This window comes from Hypanus sabinus, chromosome 2 (genome assembly GCF_030144855.1).
Source record: "Hypanus sabinus isolate sHypSab1 chromosome 2, sHypSab1.hap1, whole genome shotgun sequence".
NCBI lineage: Eukaryota > Metazoa > Chordata > Chondrichthyes > Myliobatiformes > Dasyatidae > Hypanus > Hypanus sabinus.
Window position 1 is genome coordinate 69053401 of NC_082707.1, and position 26551 is coordinate 69079951.

The following is a 26551-nucleotide window of genomic DNA, read 5'->3' on the forward strand; positions in this document are numbered from 1 at the left end:
GCCAGAGAAGTAGGAGGTTGGCATCCAATAGAATATTAAGATGACATTTAGACAGATACGTATATAGATAAAGTGATGTTGACCAAACACAGGAAAATGCAACAAGCTCAAGTAGACAACTTGGCTGGCACAAATGAGCTAGGCCTGTTTTTGTGCTGCATAATCTTAGGAATCAGTGCCTCTGCAGGAGAAAACACTGCTGTTTCTGCTAAAAATAACGGGGCAGATAACATTATGCCCTTCGACTTTTATGTGGATGATGCATAGGCAAACTTTTTTTTAACATTTGCATGAGACATTTTGTTCTGCAGATGACATTAGATGTTCCTTTCCTTTGCCGATATTGACAGTATTCAGAACCTAGTTATACTTAGTTGTAAATGGGGTGGTCTGCCTAAAATCTAACATCAGTCATTCCTATTTTATATTCCAAAACATTCCAGACTCCTTTCTAGTCCTTGAAAATGATTCAGGGATCTGCGCAAAGTATCCTTGAAAAAATGTAGCATTCTACTGCTTCTTGGATCCATTGGGCCTTTATCAAAAGTATATATGGAATGGGATGGATAACTTTTGCCATGCATTGGGAGCACGCAAAAACGCATCTCATATCACTGCATTACCGTCACCTACTTGCATCCCCATCTGTGGAAGAGTTGAGTTCTGATATTCCTCTCATTAATCACCTCCAGAAGCTACAAAACTGGAATGCAAGCAAGTTTTGCCTTTTACCTTAGCCAACTGCTGAAAACAAAGGTGGTTCCAAATAATCTTATAAGTAAGAATCTTTCATGAAACTAATTATGCTAAATTCAGCATATGAACTTTTTTATTTAGACAACTCTTTGATTTAATCTTTCTGGTACATGTCCAGCCAGAGTCCAGGAGTAGGCTTTTTTATTAATCTGGGTGTTGCTGCATATCTCTGCAAAGCTTACAGTGGAAAACTATTAAAATCCAAGGGTTGACAGTAGGATTTCCCTGTTTTACATCAGCATCATAAAGGCACTGATATAGTGCCTTGAAAAAGTATTCAGCCCTCACACAAATGGGCATTACAAGTCAACTTAATTGAGAATTTTTATTTGATTCACATACTCCTTATTTCACAGAAGAGTCCAAGAAACGGAAAATTGTAAAGCATGAAAAAATAAAAACTTTTTAAAATAAACTGAAATAGCACTCTAGTCGTGGTGTAAAAATTGATGATATGAAGGTTAAATTGTCACATCTGCTACACCCTCACCTTTTAGTTTGATTGTCCTTCACCCATTTTGATTCCTTCTACACACATTTCTGTTTCAGTTGATCAGTTTAGTCATTCAGCTCTTTAAGTTATTGATCATTGGCATCCTATTTGTTATCTTTGTTTAATTATGCACTGTGCTGTACACCTACAAAGTAATTAAGTTTTTTATTTGAAAAGTGGTCCATTACTCAATTTGTTACTTCCTTTAACAAAATACAAAAATTATTCTATAACATTTTTTTTTGGGGGGGGGGGAATTAATATTTAGAATTCTAAAGTTTGCTCTCTTTTACTGAAGACAAAAATGAACGTTTGAAATAAAATTCATATAATAAATCTAGCATGCCTGAGCCTTCACAGTACTGTAACTTTTTTTCCTCTCTCTTTTGGCAGCTGCGGGGGTACAGTTGGAGCCATTTTAACGTGTCCTCTCGAAGTGGTGAAAACTAGACTGCAGTCATCATCTGTTACATTCTATATCCCAGAAGTTCATCTCAGCGCAATAAATGGAGCCCGTGTGGGTCGGGTGGCTCGTGTTTCACCTGGTCCTCTGCATTGTTTAAAGTAAGTATTGGATGTTTCCAAGATGGGAATCCAGCTTCAAGGCACCTTTTAGCTTGTACTGATTCGAAGTTTAAATTGAATAATCAGTTACAACTATAATGGATGCTTTCTGATACTTTAATCAAAGTGGGCATGTTCCAGTTACAAACCTAAATAATCTCGGCCAGCATTTTACCCGAGTATAATCCCATAACCAAATTCATCTTCCAGTGAGAGTCTTGGCAGTCAGGAGTTAACAAATCTGGTTTCCAGCTGGAAAGCCTGAGAAGAGTTTATTCGTTGTATATGCCGGGAATTCATGAGACCCTTTTTCAAATCTGGTTAGCTTCTATTTTTATTTCACTAATGAATAATATCTTACAAGCCTTACCTTTGCATTTTTATGCACTGATGTGTTCAGCAAAGAAATGCATTTTATTGTATCTCCCAGCAAAATTGATTTCACAAGAATCCATAGTTTAGCTGAAGCAGGTGATAATGGTGCCTCATTTCTTGTCTAGCATTTGTGAATACTGTTTGCATCTATGAGATGAGTTTAAGGTATGTTAAGTCTCTCAAAGACATCTTCCTATCTGACCTTCACCAACTGACATCATTCTTAAAAAGTCTGTTCCTCATACTGGATTGCTGTGCATATAAACCCACCAGCTGGCAGACTTTCAGTTTTGGGATCCAATCTGATCATTATTCCCTTTTCTATTTGGAATCAGTGGTAATCAAAATAAATCATTAACGAAAATTTCTTACACCTATAGTTCCTCATATACCTACCATTTATGGGCAGATTTTTCACTCCACTGGGAGACACTATTTCTTTCAGCATGATCCTCGATCCAGTGACATCCCAGCAAGTAGATTCTTTTACTGAAGGTGCTGTTTGCACAAAGGCCTCTTCTCTGCATGCTTCTCTGACGGAAGTAGAAGATGCAGTGAGTAGAAGAGAGGGTTGCAGAGCAGAAGAATTGTTGGAAATCAGTTGGATAAACAATGGAACACCCAATAAATTTTCTAATTTTCTCTTTAATGATAATTATAAGAGGAAAAGCCTAATGATCATCCCGACAAAGTGCCTATAACTGTAGATAGGACTTATAGATGCAATGAGCATTTAATTTGTGGGGAAAATGTCATATGGAAAGCACAACCCTACTCAAGCTTGGGAGTTTTAATGTCTTGTAAGATTACAAGTTCCAGGCAAGACTGTATCTTTTTATAATTTAAGCATCAATTATATGACTTCCATCTGAAAATATCAATCCCATATTTGTGTTATTAATGACATATGATCTTGTAAAATTTGGAAAGGGAATTAGAATTCAAAACCGAATAAAGAGAGAAGACATAAAAACAGAAAATGCAGGAATTACTTGCAGGTTAAGGTGCTTCTATGGAAAGTGAATTGATGTTCCCTTTTTTGAATCAGTGGCTGTTCATTGTGCCTCAAATGTAAAAGTTAAAGGTTTAGGCCAATAGACTTTCATTAGGGCTGGCCACGTTGGAAGGAAGTGGCCGTACAAGATTTTGGATTGCAGTTTCCGTGACATAAAAGTGAATTATTGCTGTTTCCTATAATTATATATTAGGATAGTATAAAAGTTTAGACAGGTCCCAGTGTGATGGAGAATTTAAGGGATAGGTAAATGGAATTTCAGGATTATCTTTGTAAACTCTGTTCTGCAAAGTTGTCACCTTTCTTTCATCTGATAGTAGTGTCTGGCTCTTTGGTGGGCAGAGAAAAGGTGAAAAAGCGGATGTTGCACTGTCTTTTTTATGGAAAGATGCCGTGAGAAGAATATGGTTAGTGAAGATGGAACAATACATTGCTATGTTGTCATGTCAATTGAGGAACTATGTGGGCTTAAAATCAACATTCGGCACTAATCCATTGCCCGTCAAGAAAGGGAAGAATCTTGACTTTGGACTATGTGAATGTGAGAGCAGGGTTGAAATTGGGTGTAAAGATGATAAATGATTTGACTTCTATGTACAAGTCAACTATACAGAAATGTAGTACCCAGATCATTTTGAGTCATTAGTGAACCAGAAAAAGAGGAATAGAATGGTTCTGATTAGGACTGGAAAATGACTGTTTTCATGTCTCTCACCTCGAAGATGGCATGCAGGATCCTCTCACTACACCTTTGGTTTGGTGGAAGTGAGTGAGTCAAAGAGGAATTTTTCATTGTGACGTTGTTTGCCCAGGTGTATGTCTGTGGAGAGTAACCTGTTGAAACTCTGTTCAAAGAAGCAAAGAGCCATGCTGCCATTTGTAATGTCAAATCAGGTTTGCAGGTCCAGCAAGTGTGACATAAAGCACTGACTGTGAATGTATATTAATCATTTATTTGCAAACATTTGACCAAATATTCATTTTCCCCAAGTTACGGAAATTACAAACATTGCTTTGTTAAATGTGTGAGCAGAGCATACATTCCATGCACCACTTACCTTAAATAAAGGAGGGAGAAAGAACCATCCACAAGTACTCTGTATACCCATAATATGTATACCAGGCAGCTATCCGAATGGACCAAAAACTAACAAATCATTCAAAGAAGGATCTTTCAATGAGGTCATTCTTCTTCAGCTGTCCATTGATTTTCAGTGAAGACTGAGGCCTGGGAAAGGTTGTATGGAAAACTTGCAGTTGCCCATGCTGCAAGTCTCCCCTTTCCACGCCACCGATGTTGTCCAAGGGAAGGGCATTAGGACTCGTAGAGCTTTGCACTGGTGTCGTTGCAAAGTTCAGTTCAGTTTCAGTTTATTATCATTTAGAAACCACAAATGCAATGCAGTTTGAAAAAACTGAGACAGCGTTCTCCAGAATGATATCATAAAAGCACACAACAAAACAGACTACACCAGAAAATCCACGTAACGTTTGGTAATCCCCAAATCCAGAGTCCGGAGAGGCTGCTGCGTATTAATATTGCACTACCATCTTAGCATGTCCCCGGAAAGGAGCTCGAAATCCACCAGACAAAACAAGACTGCCCCGACACACCAAGTCAAGAAACCAACTCTACCACCCAACAAACCAAAAACCGAAGCTACAAGACCTACCAAAACCACATAGTTACATATAGTTACAACAGCACAGACAATACCATAATTGATTTAACAAAACAGTCCACGGGCACAGTGAAAATAGTCCAAAGATGTTAAAAGACTAAGTTCGAAAGAAACCACCACACGGTTTCCACAAGTCCTCAGGGTCCTGATAGACTCGTCATCCCACGCAGGCAGCAGAAGGGAATACCCCCCGCTATGGACTTCCACGGCCGGACTCAGCCTCGCAGGCGCAGCACACAATGAAAGCTCGTTGGACTGAGCCTCGCAGACACAGCACACAATGAAAGCTCCGTTGAACTCAGCCTCGCAGACGCAGCACACGGTCAAAGCGCCACAGCCACAGTGGACTCCGGGTCTGTTGAACCTCCGAGCTTCTAACCATCCCCTCCGGCACAACCTCTCTGAGCACCATCCTCTGCCGAGCGCACTACGACACCCTCGTCAACGGCCACCAGCAACGCGACCCTGAGGACTGGGGGTCTGTTCTACTCAGCAGAGACCCAGACCTCACAACAGCAGCAGCAACGAAAAAGGCCCTCTTGGAGATTTCCAGATGTTCCTCCATGCTCCCACGTCTGCCCAGTTAGGATTGTGCAGGGCACCCTGCTTAACAAATAGCAGATATCAGCTCCGGAGTGGCATATGCAAACTGCGTTGCGCCGCCATCTTGATTACGTGGTTTACAGCAAAGTGTGGTTAAGTGCCTTGCTCAAGGACACACGCAGCCTCAGCTAAGGCTCGAACTAGTGACCTTCAGGTCGCTAGACCGACGCCTTAACCACTTGGCCACACGCGTCACTCTCCTAAACTCCAGTGATTACAGGCCCGAGCTATCAAACACTCCACACACGTTAATCCTTTCATTTCCAGAATCATTGTTGTGAACCTTCTCTGGACCGTCTCCAATGCCAGCACATCATTTCTTAGATAAGAGGCCAAAAACTGCTTGCAATATTTGAAAGTGTGGTATGACCAATGCCTTATGAAGTCTTAGCATTACATCCTTGCTCTTGTATTCTAGTCCTTTTGAAATGACTGTTACATTGCATTTACCTTCCTTACCACTGGCTCATCTGCAAGTTAACTTTTTGGGGAATCCTACACGAGGACTCCCAAGTCCTTTTCCACATTTGATTTTTTAAAATATTTTCTACTGGTATAGAAAATAGCTTACATTTTTATTATGTCTATCAATGTGCATGACCATATACTTCCCTAAACTATATTCCATCTGCCACCACTTTGCCCATTTCTCCCAATCTATCCAAGTCCTGGAGACTCCGTGCTTCCTCAACATTACTTGCCCCTCCACCTATCTTCGTATTGTCCAAAAACTTGGCCTCAAAACCATCAATTCCGTCATCCAAAGCATTGACATATAACCTAAAAAGAAGTCTCCCCAACACCAAACCCTGTGGAACACCGCTACTCACTGGTAGCCAACCTGAAAAGGCCCCCTTTATACCCATTCTTTGCCTCTTGCCAGTCGGTCTATCTTCTATCCATCCTAGGATCTTTCCTATGGTTCCATGGGCTCTTGAGTGGCACCTTGTTAAAAGCCTTCTGAAAATTCACATAAACAAAATCTATTGACTCACCCTTGGCTATCTTGCATGTTATTTCCTCAAATAATTCCAACAGATCTGTAAGGCAAGATTTCCCCTTAAGGAAACTATGCTGACTTTGGCTTGTTTCCCAAAACTGTGCCCTCTTAACAGTTCTAGTTTAGTTATTAAAGTAAAACAAAGAATTTAACTCACTGTGATTCAGGGGCATAAGCATACTGGCAAGCCACCTTGTGAATGTATAAGACGCCTGGAGCACACCCAACAACTTGACTGTTTAGTATACAGTGCATATTCATAACTAAGGTAGTGTTAGGAGTGTTGGATCTCTGTTTAGTTTCTGATCCTTGGGGTTCTTTTGGGAGTCAAAAATGACAAGCACTTTTAATTCAAGATTTAAGTTTGATTTAGAGTACAAACATACAAATGCTAAGCAAACTAAAGAGCTGAGAAACAATGCTAAGAAGGGAATTAATGCTAATGGGTGTAAGTGAGAAAAGGGCATGCCGTGGGTGCTGTATGTCCTTAATAATGGACGCTGCCTTTCTGAGACACCACTCCTTGAAGATGTCCTGGGTACTTTGTAGGCTAGTACCCAAGATGGAGCCAACTAAATTTACAACCCTCTGCAGCTTTTTTCAGTTCTGTTTAGAAGCCCCCCCCACCCCACCCCCATACCAGACAGTGATGCAGCCTGTCAGAATGCTCTCCATGGTACATCCATAGAAGTTTTTTAATTGTAGACATACCAAATCTCTTCAAAGTCCTAATGAAGTATAGTAGTTGTCTTGCTTTCTTTATAACTGCATCAATATGTTGGGACCAAGTTAGGTCCTCAGAGATCTTGACACCCAGGAACTTAAAGCTGTTCACTCTGTCCACTTCTGATTCCTCTGAGGATTGGTATGTGTTCCTTTGTCTTACCCTTCCTGAAGTCCACAATCAGCTCTTTCATCTTACTGATGTTGAGTGCCAGGTTGTTGCTGCGACACCACTCTGTTCTCCTGTACTCCCTCTTGTCACCATCCTTCAAAATAAATTAGTTAATAGGCTACATAAAATAAAACAATTATGTCACATGGGTAATGTGCTAATATTTAACCAATGAAAAATGAGAAAGGTGATAAACTATTAGTTTAGCTACTATGCTGCTTTCTACCAGCAAGTGTGAAAAATACATGAGTTTCTTAAAAATTATATATCTTATTAACAGTATCTTTAAAAAAAAGCTGTTTCCAACAGGAGTGTTAGTGTCATGAGGTAGTTCACCAGAAAACAGATGCACAGACTATCCTTCCAGGCAGTTCTTTTCTCGGTTATCACTTGAGATTTTCTCAAGGATCTCAAACCTGGCAATAAATTCTGGTAACCAGGGATTTACTAAGTTACAACATCATTTCTATGAGTTTGATAAGCTTCGACCCATGGAGATAAGATACACAATAGCAAGTACATAATCACAACCCATACATTTAGGTAACTGCATAAAGTCCATTGGAGATGCACAAATAACCTCCTAGGGGAGGGCCCAGCAGCGCAAATACAGGGAATGTCTTTCAGAGTTGTCTCTGGCAAATCATACAGTTACTGATATTTTGCTTGCTAAGGTCGAAAATCTCTCATTTTCAATTATACCCATCATCGTTGTAGTCTTGCACATAGTGTGCTTTAGTCTGTTTTCAGCCACTGATGCATCATGCTGTAATTGTACTAGTTCATTAAAGAATTTGGGAAGTATTGGCAACTTGATCACACTGGAGTGCTACATGGCCATAAATATATGCTCTGCGTTGCCTTACATAAGGTGTCAGCTCTTTTGTTCCCTCTAGCTATTTCATGATTCCCATTAGTTTGAGCTGCAGAATTTTTTTTTACAATAATTGTTGTAAGTAACTGAAAAGTAGGAAAATGTTGGTCGTTAATTTAGTGTTTTATCAGATTTCTGAAGAGGTGAAAAACTGATGTAGTTGGTCATAGCCCACAATTGTCCATTGTCATCTGCATAACAAAATTCAGTGTAAGTGCTTACAACAACACCAGCTGCAAGGATGCAGACTTTTGTTCAGGTTGAGCAGAACAGGAGGGAAGGTAGCTTTGGAAAAACTGAAGAAAATAACATACAGACTTACACCAGGTGACATTTTACAACAGGCAATTAAAATAGTACAGGATCTTAAGTACTATTGAGAAATGGGTTACTTAAAGTAAACTACATAGTCTATGGTGTTGGTGGAAGCAGAAACTTATCAAAGTTGCTTTGGCCCAGTGGCCAGGCTGTCCACAAACAAAAACATACCCCTTAGGACATTCCCATGCCTTACCCCTATCGTGACCACCATCACCTTTTCCATTTTTTGTTGACCTGAATCAAAGAACTATAAAATTATGCATGTAGAATAGCTCAGTTGCTGGACTCTGCAGAGAGTGATGCGGACAGTCCAGTGCATCTGTAGATGTGTACTCCCACTGTTCAGGACACTTACAGAGAAAGGTGTGTGAAAAGGGCCCAAAGGATCATTGGGGACTCAAGTCACCCCAACCACAAACTGTTGCAGCTACTACCATCTGGGAAACGGTACTGCAACATAAAAGCCAAAACCAATAGGCTCCAGGAAATCTTCTTCCACCAGACCATCAGACTGATTCATTCACATTGATACAATTGTATTTCTATGCTAATTGACTGTCCTGTTTATTATAAATTGCATATTGCACATTTAGATGAAGACGTAACAAAAATTTTTACTCCTCATGTATACAAAGGATGTAAGTAATAAAGTCAATTCAATTCAAATATGTCTGTGCTGTTCAAAACTTACTAGTCACAAGTAGGGCATAAGAGCCACATGTGTATGAAGTGGGTGATGTTAAAACCAAAGTTTACAGTGAAATTTTAAGCAGAAGTTACTCTGGTAATGATTAACGAAAATGTCACTGCCAGAGACCCCCATCAGAGCAGCTGGGGCTCTAGCACTGAGTTTGGTGCTGTAGCCCAGAAGGGACAAGAGGAAAGAGGGCTATAGTAGTGGTAGGGATTCCAGAGTTAGAGGAGTGGACATAAAATTCTGTGAATGAAAGAGACACTAAGACAGTATGTTGCCTCACAGGTGTGACGGTCAAAGACATCTTGGATCAGTCCACGGGGGAGGGTGAGCAGACAGGTCTTGGTACATATTGGCATCTTTGACATAGGTAGAAAAGTTGGTCCTGAAGAGAGAGTTTAGAAGCTAGGTAGAAAGTTGAAAGGAAGGACCATATAAGTAGCAATCTCTAGATTGCTGCCTGTGCCATGTGCCAGTGAGGATAATAATGGGAGCATTTGGCAGGTGAATGTGTGGCTGAGGAACTGGTGCATGGGACAGGGGCTCAGATTTCTGCATCATTGGGATCTTTTCTGTGGAAGGTATGCCTGTACAAAAGGGACGAGTAACCCAAGGGGGACCAGTATTCTTGTGGGTAAGTTTGCTAGAGATATTAGGGAGGATTTAAAATAATTTGGCAGGGGGATAGGAACTGTGGTGATAGGGCTGTTGGTTTACAAGCAGAGGTAATGTGTACTGAGACTCAGGAAGGACAGGCTGATGATAGCAAAATTGCAGTCAGTGGGATCAGTTACAGTGGAGGAGGAGGACAAAATTGTAAAGGCTTTTGGTTACAGGATTGAGTGTTTTACATGCATTTTACGGAATAATGTAGGACTTGTAGTGCAGTTAGAAATTGGCAGGTATGAAGTTGTGAGCATCACTGAGTCATGGCTGAAAGAAGAATATAGTTCGGAGCTTAACATCCGTTGTTACATGTTTTATCAAAAGGTTAGATAGAGGGGGTTGTGTGGCTCTGTTGGTAAAAAATGAAATCAAATCCTTAGAAAGAGGTGACATAGGATCAGAAGATGTAGAATTCTTGTGGGTAGAGTTAAGCAACTTAAAGGGTGAAAAGACCCTGATGGGTGTTATATACAGACCTCCAAACAGTAGTCAGGATATCGGCTGGAAATTACAATGAGAGCTAGAAAAGGCTTGTTAAAAGTGCAATGTTACGATTGCCATGAGGGGTTTCAATATGCAAATAGATTGGGAGAATCAGGTTAGTGCTGGATGCCAAGAGAGAGATTTTTCAGAATGTCTACTAAATGGCTTTTTGGTTGAGTCCACTAGGGAATCTGCTATTCTGAATTGGGTGGTGTGCCATGAACCAGAGTTGATTAGGGAGCTTAAAATAAAGGCCTCCTTAGGAGGCAGTGATGATAACATGATCGAATTTGCCTTGCAATTTGAGCGGGAGAAGCTAGAGTCACATGTATCAGTATTATAGTGGAGTAAAGGGAATTACAGAGACATGAGAGAGGATCTGGCCAAAGTTGATTGGAAGGGGACACTAGCAGGGATGACAGAAGAGCAGCAGTGGGTGGAAGCAGTTAGAAGGCACAGGATAGATACGTACCAACAAAGTAGTCTAAAGGCTGGATGACACAACTGTGGCTGCCAAGAGAAATCAAAGCCAACATAAAAGCTAAAGAGAGGGCATATAATAGAGCAAAAATTAGTGGAATGTTAGAGGGTTGAGACTTAAAACCAACTTGAGCAGCTTTTTTAAAAAAAAAGCCATAAGAGGTGAAAAAATGAAAATTGAAGGTAAGCTAGCCATAAGTATCAAGGAGGATACCAAAGTTTTTTTCAGATATATAAAAAGTAAGAGAAGAGAGAGTAGAGACCACTGGAAAATTATGCTGGAGAGGTAATAATGCAAGACAAGGAAATGGCAGATGAACTGAATAAGTATTTTACATCAGTCTTCACTAAGGAAGACTAACAGTATGCTAGAAATGTGAGGGTATTTGGGGACGAAAGTGAGTGTAATTGCTAATACTAGGGAGGTGGTGCTTGGAAGCTGAAAAGTGAAGCTATGTCAAGTGGACCAGATGGACTACACCCTAGCTTACGGTTCTGAAGAGGTAGCTGAAGAGATTGTGGTGGCATTAGTAATGGTCCTTTAAGAGTCACTTGATTCTACCATGGTTTTGGACGACTGAAAAATTGCAGATGTCACTCCACCCTTCAAGAAGGGAGAGGGACAGAAGAAAGGAAATTAAAGGCCAGTTGATGGCTCTATGACCAAGTTTGCGGGCGATACGATGATAGGTGAAGGTGCAGGTAAGCAAGGAGGCTGCAGAAGGGTATGGACAGATTAGGAGAATGAGCAAAGAAGTGGCAAATGGAATACAGTGAGTGTCAAGAGTTGTATGGTCATGCACTTTGGTAGAAAATAATTATTTTCTGAATGGAGAGAAAATTCAATAACCCATTGGGCAAAGGGACTTGGAAGTCCTTGTACAGGATTCCCTAAAGGTTAATTTGCAGGTTGAATCAATGCTGTGGAAGGCAAATGCAGTGTTAGGATTGATTTTGACAGGACTGGAATATAAAAGAAAGGATGTAATGCTGAGGCTTTATCAGACATTGGCGAGGCCTCGTGGAGTATTGTGAGCAGTTCTGAGCCCCGTATTTAAGAAAGGATGTGGTGACATTGGAGGAGGGGCTTCACAAGAATGATTCTGTGAATTGAAGGCTTATTGTATGAAGAGCGATTGATGGCTCTGGGCTTTTACTTGCTGGTATTTAAAAGAATAAGGCTTGTGAGGGGGATCTCATTAAAACCTATTGAATGTTGAAAGGCCTAGATATCAAGTGGATGTGGAAAGGATGTTTCCTTTGATGGGTGAGTCTGGGACCAGAGGACACAGCCTCAGAATAGAGGGATGTTGCTTTAGAATGGAGATGAGGTGGAATTCCTTCAGCCAGAGTATAGTGAATCTGGAATTCATTGCCACAAGCAGCTGTGGAGGCCATGCAGTTGGTTGTATTTAAGACAGAGGTTGATCGGTTCTTGATTAGTCATATTGTGAAAGGTTACAGGGAGGAAGGAAGGAGAATGGGGTTGAGAGGGTAATCAATCAGCCATAATGAAATAGCAGAGCAGACTTGATGGGCTGAATGACCTAATCCTGCTCCTATGCCTTATGGTCAATTTGGTCAAATATAAAATAAAGCTATAAATTAAAGTAACTTTTCAATTGTATAGTTTAGTTATTGCAATACTTATAAAGCAACATACAATATTGCCCAGAGTAGCCAGGAAGTCTCACAGAAGTATTGTTCCATTCCTCTTAACAGTTTTATTGCTTTTGGCAATATTGTAAAACAGCTGCAATTTTGCTCACCAGTAACAGTAAATGTTTTCCTTTAATTTAGGTTGCAATTTATTTGCAACAACATTAATTAACACTTCTAAAGTTAATCCGGAATATTTTTGAAAAATGTTACACACGTGTTCTACATAGTCATTAACATGATTGTCTCCTGTCCAACAATGTATTTTTATGCCAATCTACAGTCCTAGGGAAACTTTTTCTTAGAACTGTACCAGATATGTTCAAGGTACATTTAAATCAACATTTCACATAAGCTCTGCACCCCTTTGCCTCCCGTCTCCTGTAGTACTATTGGGCACAATGTTCCCTCTAATTTTTAGTAGTCATTGTGCACAAAAATCTTATGTTGTGCAAATTTGTTTCCTGTGACAAAAGTATGTGCGCACTGAATACACACATGGCACAGTTTATGTAGGTTTACAAAATATTTGACATAAAACTGCACAGAATAACAACAAAATAACATACATATTTAAGTCACTCAGTTATTTTTTCTCTCTCCTGTCTTTGGCATTTACCCATTCTTTGTAAACTCTTATCTAGATTAATAGAACTTCCATCCAATGGATAGCTTTTGATTCTTATTAACATAGCCAAATGACATTCACCTAAACAGTTTCTCAGCTTGTTTTTGGGTTGATTCATGAGGCTAAAACTTCACTCACAGTCTGCACTAGACACCAAGAAAGGTTCCCTCAACGTCCATCAACTGTGCAAAGTTGCAAAACTGTTCATTTTGAAGTACAAATGCCACCATTTGAGCAAAGTTTGAAATCAGTTTGGATTTAATTTTTTCTTGCACTGAAAATTTGAAATCATTAAACTGTCTAACTATTACAGTATTTCCAGCTAGAAAATCATTATATTTTAGACATAAGGCATTAACAATCATCGCCAAATGCGAAGTTTACGATATGAACACTGTCCGCCAAAGATGGCTGCTGCTGTGATGCAGCTGTACAAACTGAAACTGGAAAGGTGAGGTGACGTAAGTTAGTGATGTGCATTGTGGTATTTGAAAAACCGACTAACTAGTTAACAGAAACATTTTGTATAACATTACCTTCAATAAGTGTAATTATTAATTACAACATTATTTTAGATAACTAACCTTTTGTGCGCACATTAATTTCGTTTGTTTGCTTGTGTGTGTGTGCGCACACACGCGCACAGCTTAGAAGGAACATAGCCTAACACCAAGCAGACCTAGGTCAGTGCTTTCTGAGGTACCTCGGTTGGGTAGTATTTGTCACTGCATCTGAGCATTATCTTCACCTAGAGATAAAATAGGATCAGAACAACATGTATTTAATCAAAGCAAACCAAAGATTAGTATGTAATTAAGTTGAATTGAATTGACTTTATTTCTTACATCCTTCATATACATGAGTAAAAATCTTTTCTTTACATCTCCATCTAAATGTGCAATCATAGTAATTTATAATAATTTCTCATAAATAGAACAGTAAATGTAATATAGCATACACTCAAATCAACGTGAGTTCATCAGTCTGATGGCCTGGTGGAAGAAGCTGTCCTGGAGCCTGTTGGTCCTGGCTTTTATACTGTGGTACCGCTTCCCGAGTGGTAGCAACTGGAATAGATTGTGGTTGGGATGGCTTGGGTCCCCAATGATCCTACAGGCCCTTTTAACACACCTGTTCTTGTAAATGTCCTAAATCATGGTAAGTTCACAACTACAGATGTGCTGGGCTGTCTGCATCACTCTCTGCCAAGTCCTGTGAATAAGGGAGGTACAGTTCCCATACCAGGCAGTGATGCAGCCAGTCAGAGTGCTCTCAATTATGCCCCTGTAGAAAGTTCTTAGGATTTGGGGGCCCATACCAAACTTCCTCACCTGTCTGAGATGAAAGAGGTGCTGTTGTGCATTTATCATCACACAGCTGGTGTGCACAGACCACGTGAAGTCCTTGATGATGTGGATGCCGAGGAACTTGAAGCTGTTTACCCTCTTAACCCCTGATCCGCTGATGCCAACAGGGGCCAACCCGTCTCCATTCCTCAGTAACCCACAACCAGCTCCTTTGTTTTTGCAACATTGAGGGAGAGGTTGTTTTCTTGACACCACTGTCAGAGAAATGACTTCTTCCCTGTAGGCCACCTCGTGATTGTTTGAGAAGCCCAATCAACATAGTGTCATTGTCAAATTTAATTAGCAAATTGGAGCTGTGGGTGGTGTCACAGTCATGGGTATGCAAGAGGTAAGGGGGGGGGGGGAACAGCACGCAGCCGTGAGGGGCTCCTGTATTGAGAGTCAGAGGGTTGAAAGTGAAGGAGCACACGCTTACAACCTGCTAGTAATCTGACAAGAAGTCCAGGATCCAGCTGCACAAGGCAGGGTCAGGGCTTAGGTTTCTGAGCTGCTTGTCGAGCCTGGATGAAACTATGGTGTTAAATGCTAACTGTAGTCCAAGAACAGCATTCTCACATAAGCATCCTTCTCCAGATGTGTAAGGACGGTATGTAGAGCAGTGGCTATTGCATCATCTGTCGATCAGTTGTGTTGGTAGGTGAATTATAGGGGGTCCACTGCAGGTGGTAGCAAACTGCAGATGTAATCCTTGACCAGCCTCTCAAAGCATTTGCTTATTATTGAGGTGAGTGCGACAGGACACCAGTCATTCAGGCATATTACCTTGGTCTTTTTTGGTACAGGGACAATGGTGGATAATTTGAAGCAGGAGGGCACTCTACACTGGGAGAGGGAAAGATTAAAAATGTCTGTAAACAAAGTGAGATGGAATCTGCCAAAATCTGATTTGATTTTTTTTTCTGGTTAAATTATGCATGCCTGTGTTTTTTTTCAGAATAGTCAATCAACAACTTTTTAAATAAAAGTTTAAAATCTACAGTTAATTGGAGGTGTGTGTTTCATGATAAATTCTCAGTGGTGCTCCAATGTGGTAGTTTTGTCAAACTCGTGGTCCCCTGACCACGAACATCTAATGATCAAATCACGTAAGTTCCATTTACCTAGGGAATTCTCCACAATCCTGATAGTTTACATACCACCAGCAGCTGACTATAATCAAGCACTTGAGATACTGCATGATGCCATGTCCAGAAAAGAAACAGTTCGTCTTGGCACATTTCAAGTCAGAGTCTGGGACTTCAACTAGCTTGTTTGAAGAAATTCCTGCCCTACTGCTGTCAGAAGAGCAGTTATGGGATTGCTTGGAGTTGGTGGACTTACCAATGGATCTGAATGATAACTCCATGGTTATCGCAGGCTTTATTAAAAACACTTCTAGATGAGTGTATCCCTACAAAATAATTCGGAGTCTTCCCTAACCAGAAGCCCTAGATGAACCATGAGATCTGTAATATGCTGCGGACCAGATCAAAGGCATTGAAGTCTACTGACCAAGTAAATTGCATGAGGTCCAGGTATGATCTACAGAAGGCCATCTCATGGGTGAAGTGGCAGTTGTGGATTAAACTTGAAGGATGCTTGACATTTGTGGCAGGGCTTGAATGCTATCACCTTTTATACAGTAAAATCAAATGACGTAGGTGCAACAGGACTTTGTTTCCATATGAGCCAAATGCCTTCTGTGTTCACTTTCACTATCAAACTAGGGAGGAACCAGCAGGAACTCCCATAGCCCTTGATGATCCTATGATTTCTGAGGCTGATGTGTGAACAGCCGTCAGGAGGATGAACCCATGAAAGCAGTCAGCCCGGATGGGGTACCTGGCCAAGACCTATGGTGATCAACTAGCTGAAGTGTTCACTGAGATCTTTAACTTCGCACTTCAGCAGTCTGAGATACCCACCTGCTTTAAGCAGGCTTCAGTTATACCAGTACCCAAGAAGAACTTGGTAACCTGCCTCAGCCAGTACCACTTGCATCCACAGTGATGAAGTGTTTTGAGAGGTTGGTGATGAAACATATCAATTCCTGCCTGAAAAGTGACACAGGTCTACCAGAGCAGTAGGTCCACAGCAGATGCTGTCTGCTGAGCAGCAGGACAGAAACTTTAAATTACTCATTGTTTTCATTTCAGAGGTCCTGACCTGGGCCCAGCATATAATTGCATTTACGAAGAAAGCATGACAGTGCCTCTACTTAGGAGTCTGCAAAGATTCGGCATGACATCTAAAACTTTGACTTTTGTGGATGTGGAGAGTATATTGAAAGGTTGCATCACAGTTTGATATGGAAACACCAATGGCCTTGAACTGAAAATCCTATGAAAAGTAGCAGATGTAGCCAATTCATCACAGGTAAAGCCCTCCCCACATTGAGCACATCTACATGGAGTGTTATCGCAGGAGAGCAGCATCCATCATCAGGAACCTCACCACCCAGGTCATGTCCTCTCTTCGCTGCTGCCATCAAGAAGGTACAGGAGCCTGATGACACACCACCAGGTCTAGGAACAGTTATTAACCCTCAATCATTTGGCTTCTGAACCAAAGTTGAGTGAAGTTGACTTCACTCAACTTCACTTGTCCATCATTGAAATGTTCCCACAACATATGGACTCCATTTCAAGGACTCTTCATCTCACGTTCTCGATATTTATTTATTGATTTATTATTTATTTTGTATTTGCACAATTTGTTCTGTTTTGCACACTGATTAAATGCCCAAGTTGGTGCAGATAAAGGCAATGCAGTAATCGTAATTAGCATAGGTTTTCTCAGACCCTTAAAGCTTGCAAAACTTAATGAATTAATTATAGCAAATAGCCATCCTCTATGTGAAAAGTTGGTTTCTGTTCTGATGGAACATATTTTGTATTATCCACAAATGTACCTTTTCAGATGAATAATCAGTTTCTGAACTGTGCAACTTGACTTCTTGTAGGATGATTCTAGAAAAAGAAGGTCCCCGGTCTCTCTTCAGAGGGCTTGGTCCAAATCTGATAGGCGTCGCACCATCCAGGTAAGCAGTAAAATTAGATATTGTTATTTAGGAAGACTTTTATCGTGAAATCCTCTGCTAATGCATTCACGGAAAGTTTTTGTAGTACTTGTTTTGATATTCTTTTGTTATTTAACAGGCTTTGAAAAATTGTGGTCACAACTATAAGCCAGGACAGTGGAAAAGGTAAAGGGCTAGAGAAGAAGGAATCTGATAGAAGAAAATGGACAATGGGAGAAAAGGAAGGAGCAGGGGCTCCACAGGGAGATGATAGGCAAGTGAGGAGAAGAGCTAGGAGGCTAGAGTAGGGAATTGAAGATGAGGAAAAAATATAAATATAAAGAGTTACTCCTCCAGCCTGAGGGGATGGTAAAAGAGGGGGCCATGGACTAATATGTCAGAATGGGAATTGAGATAGGAATTAAAATGGTTGTCCTTTGTGGAATTCCGTATTTGGTAGATGGAACAGAAGTAGAATTTATGCTGGGTCTCAAAAATGTAGAGCAGACTGCCTCAGGAGCACCAGATACAATTGACAACCTAATGGATTCACAGGTGAAGCGTTGCCTCAGCTGGAAGGATTGTTTGAGGTCCTGAATGGAGATGAGGGAGAGGTGAATGGGCAAGTGTAGCATTTTGTGTTGCTTACAGGGATATGTGCCAAGAGGGAGATTGGTGGGGAGGAACAAGGAAATCACCAAGTGTGGTCCCATTGAAAAGTGGAGTGGAGGTAAAGATGTGCTTCGCCGTAGGATCCCATTAAAGATGGTGGGAGTTAGAGGACAAAGAAGAACTCTATCTCTGTTAAGGCAGCAGGAAGATGTGGTGAGTGCAGATGTATGGGAAATAGAGGACATCCAGGTGAGGGCAGCATCAATGGTTGAGCAAAGGAAACCCCATTCTTTGATGTCCTGGTAAGGAAAGCCTTGCCCTGGGAACAGATGTGACAGAAATGAAGGAAAGGAGAAAGGGGAATAGCATTTTTACTGGAGGCAGGATGGGAGGAGTTACTGTCAAGATAGTCATGGGAATCGGAAGGTTTATAAAAGGCATCAGTAGACACTTTGTCTCCAGAGATGGAGACTGAGATTCCAAAAGTGGTGGGGGGGAGGTGTCAGAAAAGGACCAAGTGAACTTAAATGCAGGGTGGAAGCTGAACACAAAGTTAATGAAATTGACAAGCTCAGCATGGGTGCATGAAGCAGCACTTTGGCATTTGTCACTGTAACAAAGGAAGAGTTAAGGAGCATGAGGTTAATCAATTTCATCTACTTTGCCTCCAACTTCCACCCAGCCCATTCATCCCTCCCACTTATCTCCCTCCTGGCATGTATACCTGCAAGCAACAGAAATGCTACACCTGCACATTCACCTCGTCCCTCACATCCATTCAGCACCCAGACGGTTCTTCCAGGTGAGGCAATATTTCAGCTGCAAGTCTGTGTGTTGATCACTTATTTTATCTGCTGCTCCAAAACAAATCTCTTCTACATTGGAGAGAGCCGACATAAATTGAGAAGCAGCTTTGTCAACCACATCTACTCCATCTGCCGAAGAAGAAATTCTGTGAGGCCAACAATTTTAATCCCTGCTTCCTGCCCCCATTCCTGTTCCGACATGTTGGTCCATGGCCTTGTCTTCTGTCATCAGGAGGCCATTCTTAGGGTGGAGAACTAACACTTTATATTCCATCTAGGTAGCCTCCAGTCTGATGGCATGAGCATCAGTTTTCCCCTCCTCCCCTCCCCTCCTCTTCTATTCCCCACTCTAGCCTCTTATCTCTTTTCTTCAGCTGCCTATCACCTCCCCCTGATGCCCATCTTTCTTCTTTCTGTCCTGTGGTCCTCTCTGCTCTCCTATCAGATCTTTCTTCTCCAGCACTTTACCTTTCCCACCCACCTGGCTTTACCTCCTTCCTTCCCCTCACCTTTTTATTCTGGTATCTTCCCCCTTCCTTTCTAGTCTTGTAGAAGGATCTCTCCCCGAAACTTCAATGTTTTACTCATTTCCATAGATACTGACTGCACTATGTGTGTGCGTGTTGCTCTTGGATGAAGACCAAGCAGAGCAAACTTAGTATCAGACAAATGAAGTTAGATATGGAAAGGGTTTTGAAGAACAAACCAATAGCAAATATTGGGAGTGTGGAATATTTGAAGGCTTAAGTTCATTGTGCTTTATTATAAGTAAATAATAGGGGTTGTAATACTAATACTTTCAGAAAGCTTTGGAGTAGGGTTTAAGCACGGAAATTGAGGAAATTTGGTGTATCAGCTTTAAGTTTTTAAAAGACGTTGCCACTCTGATTTTGGTAACAAGGCATTTTTTTTTCAACTGGCACTAACTAATGGATAGAAACATAGAAAATAGGTGCAGGGGTAGGCCATTCGGCCCTTTGAGCCTGCACTGCCATTCAGTATGATCATGGCTGATCATCCAACTCAGAACCCTGTACCTGCTTTATCTCCATACCCTCTGATCCCTTTAGCCACAAGGGCCATATCTAACTTCCTCTTAAATCTAGCCAATGAACCGGACTCAACTGTTTCCTGTGGCAGAGAATTCCAGATTCACCACTCTCTGTGTGACGAAGTTTTTCCTCATTTCGTTCCTAAAAGGCTTCCCCTTTATCCTTAAACTGTGACCCCTCGTTCTGGACTTCCCCAACATCAGAAACAATCTTCGTGCATCTAGCCTGTCCAATCCCTTTAGAATTTTATATGTTTTAATAAGATCCCCCCCTCAATCTTCTAAATTCTAGTGAGTATAGGCCTAGTCGATCCAGTCTTTCTTCATATGAAAGTCCTGCCATCCCAGGAATCAATCTGGTGAACCTTCTTTGCACTCCCTCTATGGCAAGAATGTCTTTCCTCAGATTAGGGGACCAAAACTGCACACAATACTCTAGGTGTGGTCTCAACAAGGCCTTGTCCAACTGCAGTAGAACCTCCCTGCTCCTGTACTCAAATTATTTTGCTATGAATGCCAACATACCATTTGCCTTTTTCACTGCCTGCTGTACCTGCACGCCCACCTTCAATGACTGATGTACAATGACACACAGGTCTCGTTTCACCTCTCCTTTTCCTAATCGGCCACCATTCAGATAATGATCTGTTTTCCTGTTCTTGCAACCAAAGTGGATAACCTCACATTTATCCACATTAAATTGCATCTGCCATGTATTTGCCCACTCACCTCACCTATCCAAGTCACCCTGCATCCTCTTAGATTCCTCCTCACAGCTAACACTGCCGCCCAGCTTCGTGTCATCCACAGACTTGGAGATGCTGCATTTAATTTCCTCGTCTAAATCATTAATATATATTGTAAACAACTGGAGTCCCAGCACTGAGCCTGGCGGTACCCCACTAGTCACTGCCTGCCATTCTGAAAAGGTCCCGTTTACTCCCACTCTTTGCTTCCTGTCTGCCAACCAATTCTCTATCCACATCAATACCATACCCCCAATACCGTGTGCTTTAAGTTTGCACATTAATTTCCTGTGTGGGACCTTGTCAAAAGCCTTTTGAAAATCTAAATATACCACATCCACTGGCTCTCCCCTATCCACTCTACTATTTATATCTTCAAAAAATTCTCCTTTCACAAATCCATGCTGACTTTGTCCGATGATTTCATCTCTTTCCAAATGTGCTGTTATCATATCTTTGATAACCGACTCTAGCATTTTCCCCGCCACTGACGTCAGACTCACCGGTCTATAATTGCCCGGTTTTTCTCTCCCTTTTTAAAAAAAGCGGGGTTACATTAGCCACCCTCCAATCCTCAGGAACTAATCCAGAATCTAAGGAGTTTTGAAAAATTATCACTAATGCATCCACTATTTCTTGGGCTACTTCCTTAAGCACTCTGGGATGCAGACCATCTGGCCCTGGGGATTTACCTGCCTTTAATCCCTTCAATTTATCTAACACCACTTCCCTACTGACATGTATTTCCCTCAGTTCCTCCATCTCACTATACCCTCGGTCCTTTACTACTTCCGGAAGATTACTTCTGTCCTCCTTAGTGAAGACAGAACCAAAGTCGTTATTCAATTGGTCTGCCATGTCTTTGTTCCCTATGATCAAGTAACCTGTTTCTGACTGTAAGGGACCTACATTTGTCTTGACCAATCTTTTTCTTTTCATATATCTATAAAAGCTTTTACAGTCAGTTTTTATGTTCCCTGCCAGCTTTCTCTCATAATCTTTTTTCCCTTTCCTAATTAAGCCCTTTGTCCTACTCTGCTGGTTTCTGAATTTCTCCTAGTCCTCAGGTGTGCCGCTTTTTTTTTTGCTAATTTATATGTTTCTTCTTTGGACTTGATACTATTCCTAATTTCCCTTGTCAGCCACAGGTGCACTACCTTCCCTGGTTTATTCTTTTGCCAAACTGGGATGAACAATTGTTGTAATTCATCCATGCGATCTTTAAATGCTTGCATTGCATATCCGCCGTCAACCCTTTAAGTATCATTTGCCAGTCTATCTTAGCTAATTCACATCTCGTACCTTCAAAGTTACCCTTCTTTAAGTTCAGAACCTTTGTTTCTGAATTAACTATGTCACTCTCCATCTTAATGAAGAATTCCACCATATTATTGTCACTCTTACCCAACGGGCCTCGCACGACAAGATTGCTAACTTACCCTTCCTCATTGCTCAATACCCAATCTAGAATCGCCTGCTCTCTAGTTGGTTCCTCAACATGTTGGTTCAGAACACCATCCCCCATACATTCCAAGAAATCTTCTTCCTCAGCACCCTTACCAATTTGGTTCACCCAATCTATATATAGATTGAAGTCACCCATTATAACTACTGTTCCTTTATTGCACGCATTTTTAATTTCCTGTTTAATGCCATCCCCAACCTCACTACTACTGTTAGGTGACCTGTACACAACTCCCACCTGCGTTTTCTGCCCCTTAATGTTATGCAGCTCTACCCATATCGATTCCACACCCTCCAGGGTAATGTCCTTCCTTTCTATTGCGTTAATCTCCTCTCTAACCAGCGATGCTACCCCACCTCCTTTTCTTTCCTGTCTATCCCTCCTGAATATTGAATATCCCTGGATGTTGAGCTCCCATCCTTGGTCACCCTGGAGCCATGTCTGTGTGATCCCAGCTATATCATATTCATTAATAACTATCTGCACTTTCAATTCATCCACCTTGTTACAAATGCTCCTCGCATTGACACAGAAAGCCTTTAGGCTTGTTTGTACAACACTCTTAGCCCTTATACAATTATGTTGAAAAGTGACCCTTTTTGCTTTTTGCAATCTGGTTTCATTAAAATTAAAGTTAAAATTATTTTTCAAAAGTAACCACTTTTACTCCTATCTTCTACCTGTGAATACCTAATTTTGAATCAATTAATTAAAAAAATACATTCAAGACCATTTGCCACACTTGATTTGTATACAGTTTTTATATATAACATCAATTTCGAAGTACATCTCGGCTGAATCCTCCATTGAACTGGTGTACAGTGAGTGAAAACTTTGTATCCTTAGTATTTCATTCTTTTTGTGAGGCCAGTTCTTAGAAAAGTAAGCAAAAAGACTTTTAAACCATTAAAATGTGCCAAATTTGTGTTTTGTGTGCTGACTTGGCTAGTTCGTGCTCACAACTAGCAAGTTATTTGTTTATCTTCTGTATATAAATGTATCAAAACAGGCTGATATAATTAGAGCATCTATTAGCGTGTTGGAAATGAAATTTGTAATTTGAGAGAGAAAATGGCTTCCATCCATTTAGTAGAATTAGGGTTATCTCATTTCTTTTTCCGCTAACTACAACATAGGTGATTTGCTTATCTTCAGTGCTATTTGCCCATAATGTTCTACTCAGCACTAAAGTAACCTGTTGCAGACGTAATATAAATATGATTAATGATGTGTGTTCAAAATTATCATAAAGCTTAACAAGCTGTACGTGATATAGTTGAACTTTTCTTTTTGTGACTAATAGCTGTAATGGGTGGGTGAGTTAAGTAGCAGCAATTTGGTCCTATTCATTGACAAGAACATTGGTTACCATGGACTAAAATGTCCTGGATACCTCACTTTAGAAGTAATTCATTAACAAACATGAATACAAGACATCTGTCAATATCCAAAGTACACTTCTAAGGCTTGTTCAGTATATGTAATCAACCTGCTGTTATGGGAATTCTAATGAAGTAATGTTTTAGTAAAGTTGAATATAGGAGGAAAATTAGTACAATATAGATTAGGAAAGTTTTGTAGCTATTTATGTAAAAAACTGCTTCTTGGTGGATACTTTTATTTTGATGGATAAGTTATTTTGTTTTTCACTTAACACTATGTTCATGTCTGACTGCAAAATAAAATAATGATAAATGTTGAACATTACCCTGGAATAATAAGAGTGGGCTTTGTTTGAAACCTTTGCAGTCAGCTGGTGTTGGTTAAGATGATCAAATCTTTTGCTTTGCTCTTTCTACCTTGGATAAGAGGAAGTAGAACTTTGGCCATTAGACCTTGGCTTGATGCGACCAGCTGCCATGATGTGGCAGTTTTGGGTCAAGACTACTTTGATAATGCTTTTGGACTAGGTCAGCTTACGAGTCAGGATGGTTGTGTAGTAAGACTACATGTATCTTGTTATCGGAATCAATATTTGATGTTTCATCCTTAAATTGGTAAATGTCCAAGAAGAAGATGCCCTAAAATTGTTGAGTTTTTTTGTAGAAAGTTGAAAAACTGGAAATGTCCCAGGCAGCATAGATTTAATGCCTGTCCTACTAATAATTTAAAGTAAGGACAACATTCTGCATTGACTTGGCTGAGATGTCTGCATGCCAAACATTAATTGTCTGTTCCTTCCACAGCTGCTGATTGCTGTGAATATTTCCAGCAATCTCTGTTTTAGTAATTATGAAAACCTTTATTGAGTAGCTCTCATCTGAACCTATGGCATTAGTATGACCAGCTTGGTAAGGTAGCACATATCTATTAGGGCTGGAGATCTAGTTCCATGCACTTTGAATTAATGGAACTGATTTTGATGTACAGGAAGAGTACAAAAACTGGTGAAAAGTTGATAGGGAGAAGGAGGGGAAGAGGATGTTAAGAAAACTGGTATGTTCTTGCAAAGGAAAACTGGTGCTGGTTCTTTAATCTAATTTGCCGTAACAACTGAAGGTACTATTATCTACATTCATAGCATGATGAGTTGGGGTATTACAGACAATATCCTCCAAATAATTTCTATGTGGATATCAACAATGGGTTGATGTTTTATGTATCTGTTTCTCTGATGTTTGTTTAATGAAAAATAATTCCTAAGCAGTAATATCAAAAAGCATTTCATTAATTTAAAAAAAACCTATTTTCTGCAAGGTAATATATAGATGAGGAACAAAGCAGCAGACAAAATTTCTGCCTTCTGATATGGAAAAGAGCAGAGTTACATTAGTTGCATTAAATCCTTAAGTTAATGGATTAAACCTAAAACTAATTTTTCACTGGTTATGTGATCATGCTTTTTCTTGTAGAGCTATATACTTTGCTGCTTACTCCAGTTCGAAGGAAAAATTGAATGCCATCCTGGAACCTGATTCAAGCCTGGTGCACATGCTCTCTGCTGGAGTGGCAGGTATGAGTGAGAAGTGCTATTACTATCTGCAAGTTTTTGTAGCATGCTTAACAGTATTTATTGGAACTGGTCTTAAATCTCCACAATATTTGTTCGTTTTCAAAACTCTACAATTAAACACCAGACAACTTTACCTATGCGACATTTATAAAGAATTGCCATTATAATTTCACTGTAGATTGCAATTCTGTTCCAATATCAAATTGAAAACCAAATTTTATTTGGGTGTGTGTTATTTAACTTTAAAGTGCCCATACATAACACAGAAATCACAATTTCCAAGAAGTGTAAGTCATCTGAAAATTGTATCCTTTGTATCTGAGAATTGATTACTTGCTATTTAAAACATTTAATTGTCAGAAACCATTATTATTTGGATTTGCTTTATGTATTTCAGACACAGAATCATTTGAATATTTTTGGCAAGTTGAGGATTGGGCAGTTGACTCTTAATTGACATGGTTGAGGTGTCTTGTCTAACTTAATATCCCATATTTTTAAAATCATTGTTAGTCTTTTCCTTTATCTCATTCCCACAGTTTTCAAAGATTTAAGCTACATTAATCTTGTTAGTGAGCAAATAATCAAATAAAGAATTTCAGTATCTTTAAGGCAATCTATAGTATTTCAAACCAGTTTCACAATTATTAAATTTTACCAGGAAATGTATTTTTTTCTATTCATTAAACTTAAAAAAAAGACATAAATGGGCAATGTTTATTTTCTCTTGCTTCTCTGTGTAGTTGTTAACACTAGTATAACAAGGTCATGACAGCAAATTTAAAAACATGACACACCCAAGAGAAAGGGTAATTGCTGAAAGGTTGGATAAATCTAAGTATTTGTATAACAGGCTGTTACTATGATAGTTACAGTAGTCCCTGCACTTTAGTCACAGTGTTCAAAAAGGAAGAAGTGATTTTGTATTTTAAAAAATTCTAACATTAGATACAGACTTGATGTTCCCTTAGATGTTAAACTGGACCTTATGAACATTCTAAAAGCAACACAATAACCAGATTTTAAAAACTTGAAATAAAATCAAAATATTGGAGGTGGTCTGAAGGTCAGGTAGCAACATTTCAGATTGATGACCTTTCGTTGGATCTGAAAAAAAGTGAGAGAAGTGTTTTCTTTAGGTTGCATGGAAGGAGGTTTTGAAGAGAACAGAGGGGATGTCTATGTCAAGACAGAGCTAACCTTATGCTGCTGGTGCCATTTGTGAACCCTGAAGACTTGTTAATAGCTGATCGATCTGGAGGGTGTGTAAATGGAATGTGAAAAGGACAAAAGCGAGAGCTGGAACTGAGATGCAGAAATCAATGATGCCTGAAATACTCAGCAAGTTAGGCAGAATCAGTGGAG

General features: G+C 40.1%; 1 protein-coding gene and 1 long non-coding RNA gene across 2 annotated transcripts in view; one reads left to right on the top strand and one right to left on the bottom strand.

Moving 5' to 3' along the window:
• The window catches only part of LOC132379660 (solute carrier family 25 member 36-like), a 90333-nt gene that overhangs the window by 44025 nt on the left and 19757 nt on the right, over positions 1–26551 (top strand). Inside the window, exons 2-4 of the mRNA XM_059947874.1 lie at positions 1643–1813; positions 17497–17574; positions 25086–25186. Of these exons, the coding sequence (XP_059803857.1) occupies positions 1643–1813; positions 17497–17574; positions 25086–25186 (350 nt within the window). The remainder of the gene's footprint in view (positions 1–1642; positions 1814–17496; positions 17575–25085; positions 25187–26551) is intronic.
• Positions 7231–17553, bottom strand: LOC132379663 (uncharacterized). Its single transcript, XR_009507503.1, has 3 exons — positions 17446–17553; positions 13773–13936; positions 7231–7477 (listed from the first exon to the last, which is right to left on the bottom strand). It is a non-coding gene; the product is annotated as an uncharacterized LOC132379663 (long non-coding RNA).